Source organism: Mytilus trossulus, chromosome 7, assembly GCF_036588685.1.
Source record: "Mytilus trossulus isolate FHL-02 chromosome 7, PNRI_Mtr1.1.1.hap1, whole genome shotgun sequence".
NCBI lineage: Eukaryota > Metazoa > Mollusca > Bivalvia > Mytilida > Mytilidae > Mytilus > Mytilus trossulus.
The window spans coordinates 83,861,671-83,866,642 of NC_086379.1; the positions used below are offsets into that span (position 1 = coordinate 83,861,671).

At 31.7% G+C, this 4,972-nt stretch overlaps 1 protein-coding gene across 1 annotated transcript; it reads left to right on the plus strand.

The window, feature by feature from the left end:
* The first annotated feature begins 613 nt into the window (after nt 1-613).
* On the plus strand, nt 614-4,025 carry LOC134727297 (glycoprotein-N-acetylgalactosamine 3-beta-galactosyltransferase 1-like). Its single transcript, XM_063591674.1, has 3 exons — nt 614-740; nt 1,519-2,234; nt 3,027-4,025. The coding sequence occupies exons 1-3, from the start codon at nt 632-634 to the stop codon at nt 3,162-3,164; spliced, it is 963 nt and encodes a 320-aa protein (XP_063447744.1). The 5' UTR covers nt 614-631; the 3' UTR covers nt 3,165-4,025.
* The last annotated feature ends 947 nt before the right edge of the window (nt 4,026-4,972 follow it).

Here is a 4,972-nt window from a genome sequence, read left to right on the forward strand (position 1 = left end):
CGCCAAACCTATTGTAACGAAATCATGATTATGCCAAGATATTATCCAGGAGAACAACATATATATACCCCTGGGTTACGTAGCTTACTTGTTGATCAATAGAGATGATAATTAATCTGCTAAAATAACCATATATAAAAGAAAAATAAATAGCATAATGCAGCATGGGAAACCATATTGTAATTGGTATTACGTAGATATTATATTAAGTGAAAAGTATAAAAACAAAAACAGAAAGTCCCTTATACAATTCCAAAACTGTAAGTGTCAAAAAAAAAAAAAAGTAAAAACACAAAAATACCGAACTCCGAGGAAAATTCAAAAAGGAAAATCAAAAATCAAAAGGCAAAATCAAAAGTCCAAACACGAACGTTTCGTCCACAAAACATGTATCTATGATATATCATAAAAGTCAAAAGGCCAAGTGGAACACATAATTGAAGTGGATGAGAACCCAACAATACGAAAGGTTTTGCCCATTACAGCTAAGATGATTTGTTCATGGTGAAGAAAGTTTTATTATTTCAAACAATTGAATGTTCTATTAACAGGTAGTTAAAAACATGACTATATCAAGTCTATCATAAATGTTCTATCATTGTTTTACAGAGCTTGAATATGGAAAATAGTTATGGAAAACTTTTCAGCATTCAAGAGAAGAAGACGTTTTGTTGTGATATTTCTCATAATTTTCTTAATGTTTCTGTTAACCGTCTTGCAGATAGGACCATACATCAATGGTAACACTCATTTTCTTATATTTAATAACAATATGATTAAATTTAACCCGTCGTGTGACAACTAAGAAACCTGGTCACTGGTTTGATATAATAACCTAGGTTTAGTTTAATTCCGCTTGTATGTGGCCATTTACCTCGTCAGTGGTTTAAAATTATTTCGCTTGTGAGAAACCAAAAACTCTGGTCAATGGCTTAGTCTAATTCTGCCTATGTCATCCATTTAACTCGTATACCTTCATATAATCCTGCTTGTAAGAAGTCAGAAACGGGGTCAATGTTTTACGCTATATTCCTCGTCAGTGGTTTAAAACAATCTCGCTTATGAAAAGCCAGTTACCTGTTCAATAGAATTAGTCAAATTCAGCCTGTGTGCATCCATTTACCTCGTCAGTGGTACAAAATAATTCCGCTTGTGAGAATTCAGAATTATTTTGTGTCAGGAATCTGATTAAAGATTTATGTTGAATTATGTCTTATCGTGTGTGTGGTTTTTTTTAATTTTCTAGTTGAATGTAAAGTAATGCTATCATCACCTAGTTCATTTATATGATTGTTAGTTTGAATCAGTTTTATGCACATGGTTAATTTGTTTTTTCACAGTTTGATTCAAAAGAAAAACCGACATGATTATAAAATGGAAATCTTATTGAGCTATAGTTTTGAGGTTGAGTAAATAAATGAAGCAACAAAGTGGTATACTATAATGAATAGTAAATGAAATACAAATTTAAATTTATATGAAACTGTAGTAAGATCAAACTATAAACTTTTTTTCCAGTTATTCAATCTGATACACACAGTTCAAAGATACAACAAGATATTTATTTTAGAAAACCAATCACACGAAACAAATCTACTCAGTCACCATCGCCATCTTCAATCCTGTGTCTAGTCCTTACAACACATACTACTTTACTCTCCAAAGCTAAAGCTGTAAATGATACATGGGGAAAACGTTGTAACAAAACCATTTTCTTCACAAACAGACCGACTACACTACCGAATGTCGTTTACTTAGATTTAGCTCAAGATGGCAGAAAACATCTTACAGATAAAGTTATCCGAGCATTTGAATATGTATATAGACATTTCACAGATTATAATTGGTTTTTAAAAGCTGATGATGACACGTATGTTATTTTGGAAAATTTAAGACACTTCTTATCATACTTTAAAAGTGACGAACCAGTGTATTTGGGCCAAAACTATAAACTGTACACAAAACAAGGGTATAATAGTGGTGGTGCAGGATATGTTCTAAGTAAGGAAGCTTTAAATAAACTAATGTTTGGAATTAAATATAAAGACTGTCCTAAAGATGGCAAAGATGAAGATGTGGATATTGGAAAGTGTTTAGATAGCCAAGGTGTCCCTGTATCTGATACAACAGATAAATTTAATCGAGAAACATTTCATGGTGGAACTATGGAGGACCATATGGTTGGACCGTTATCCGATTTACTGAAGAATTATCCTAGTATACCTGCTAGAACGGTAATATATATATATTTCTATACACGTCTTATAATAACAAAAACGATATCAAATTTACTGCGCCAATGTGCATTTCGACAATTACTTTTTTTAAATGATGCTTGATGCAAAGATATTTAAAAATCCAAATTCTAATATGTCCGGTCACACTCCTTTTAAGTTCATGTGATTCCCTCAGATTTAATCTTTTACTTTCGTTTATGGTTTCTTTGACGCATGATTGATAGTTTAAAATCGAATACGTGAAATTATCACCATGGGTGGATTTTTTAATATTTAGTATATATAAATTTACATTCCTTATTGTCTATGGCTATCCTTAATATCAGTTACTAAATGAGAGATAGTCCTCTTTGATTTTCTACATGTGGACAGAATTCTACATTAGCATTTTATCAAAACGTTGTTTTTCTCATGATTTCCTCGTTTTACAGTAATGGTATGACGAAGAGAGTCTGTCTGCAGACTTGTATGTATCTAGAGAGTGTCAAGCAATATTCATTTCTGTATTTCAACATGTTTAACACGGCTGAAGTCATTAGCTATTTGTGGAGATGTTTCTTAGTTCGTTTTTGTGTATTATTTTGTGGGCCGTCAGTTGCTATTTTTTCTTCTGTTAGCTGTAGTGTTATCTGTGTCCAATTACTTGTTATTGCCTCGTCGAATTATACTTCCGTTTTATTGTATTCAGAAATAAATAAGTATTTAAACTCAATCCAAATAACTTTTCAAGACTAAAGATTCCACAATGTAAGTGATTCTTACTAATGCCAAATTGTGTTTATTTTACAGGGCAGGGACTGCTGCAGTACCAATACAATAACTTTCCATTATGTTTCACCGAAGATCATGTACATATTGGATATCTTACTATATCATTTGACCGTGTATGGACGCAATTATAATATTGGTCAGAATGCGTTTGCTTAAGATCCATAACGAGAAAATGTTTCAAATAGATTATAAAATGATGAATCAACTAGAACGATCATAGAGACTAAAATAGGACGTACGACTTCTAGTTCGACTATTCAAGGGGATAGCAGTTTTGAAAAATACTTTTCTGATTAAAACAGTGTTGTGTTAAAACTGTGATATTAAGCTCTGACTCATTTTTTTTATCATTTAAGAAATGTCTCTGATTATACAGTGTAATGATCAAGAGGTATAAATTAACCAGAGTGCAACTTTGCCACGTAACCAGTAAATAGTGCTCGCATGATTAATTTGGTGTTGGTGTTTAAACGCCACTTTAAGGATTATTTCCGAAGTAGTCGGTTTATATTGGTGGAAGAAGCCGTATTTCACAGACCTTCGTAAAAGAAGCTGACAATCAAAGTAAATTAGGATTAGAGTCGAGCAAACCTGCTACATGCAAGATTTGAATTCACTGCCTTAGTATTGACAATCGAGTGATAAATAGCCTGCAACGTTTGGTCTGTGTTTTTGTTTTGGTGATTTACGGATGTGCATCGATAAAAAAACATACCTCATCCACCACATTATTCATAGGCAAGTCCAAAATCAGGACCAAAGAGTAAAAAACGAAAGAAAATTAATATATATATTAATGTTATTTAGTGATAACTTTATTTGACGACTAGGTTGAAAATTATTGCATATATCTATTATAGCGATTTTTACATTTTAGACTGATATGCGATATTTAATTTTGCGATATTGAAAAAAATCCTGTTTAATTTACTTAGAAAATTTCAAAATGCAAGTTTGAATTATTGCAGATATAACTCTGTCGTACTTTTTGCAATAATTAAAATATCGCAATAATTTCTGAATGAACAGTATATTAGTACACTCGAATAAATTAAATAGAAGACTATACATAGCTAATGATGTAGTTAAAAGTGTTTAAATAAAAATTGTCTATACAAAGAGTAAGCACGCATCAAAATACTTTCAAACAAACATACTCTTTCGAATGCATATTGTATTAGTGCTCATTTATTGATAACCGTTTGTGTATACAGAAAAGTAACTGTTATATAAAAAACTCGTAATACATTTCATGCGTCCAAAGTGTTTTTGTATCTATCTCTATCAGGATCGCCCAAAGTGCGTAATAAATGAAAGGCGTTGATGTAAAAGAACCGAAGCATTTTAAAAGTTTATGAACAAAAAGGACCTTAAAAAATAGTTTAACCCATCTAAGATCAACTTTACCTAAAGGAGTTAAAACCTTTGTTTCTAAATAATTTCAAAATATTAGAAGGGTTTGTTATAAATTAAGTCAGTGCCGAAGTACTAACTACTGAGCTGATGATACCACCGGGGACTGATAGTCCACCAGCAGTGGTATTAGCCCATTGTTATAAAAATGAAACCAACACATTATAAAATCCATGCGTCCGAAGAACATTTATGAAATAACCTTCATCAGGAACGCTCAAAGTCAAATATTTAAAAGTCAATGATGAATATGAACCAAAGCAAAATTCCCCTGTTTGGCTTTACTTGTGATCTTTTTTGGGTATATTAGTATGCAACGTTAAAATTAGTTTGATGGTTTGTATCATTTTATTCGCAATCGTCATTGAAGAGACCATTGGAGACATAAAGTGTCAAAATAGGCATCTGATGCAGTAATGTGGTGCCGTTCAATGTTGTTAATTCAAAAATGATAATGATTTGTTATAGGTCTAAATCGTTGACTATTTTGGGAATATATAATTATAATCTGCCGTAATTTCTCCTCCATTTTATATCAGCTATGTATACCT

Excerpts from the sequence above, each read along its gene's own strand:
- LOC134727297 (XM_063591674.1), top strand. The coding sequence starts at position 632 with ATGGAAAACTTTTCAGCATTCAAGAGAAGAAGACGTTTTGTTGTGATA. Across the intron at positions 741-1,518 it reads GATAGGACCATACATCAATG|TTATTCAATCTGATACACAC; the intron begins GTAACACTCATT and ends CTTTTTTTCCAG. Across the intron at positions 2,235-3,026 it reads CTAGTATACCTGCTAGAACG|GGCAGGGACTGCTGCAGTAC; the intron begins GTAATATATATA and ends TTTATTTTACAG.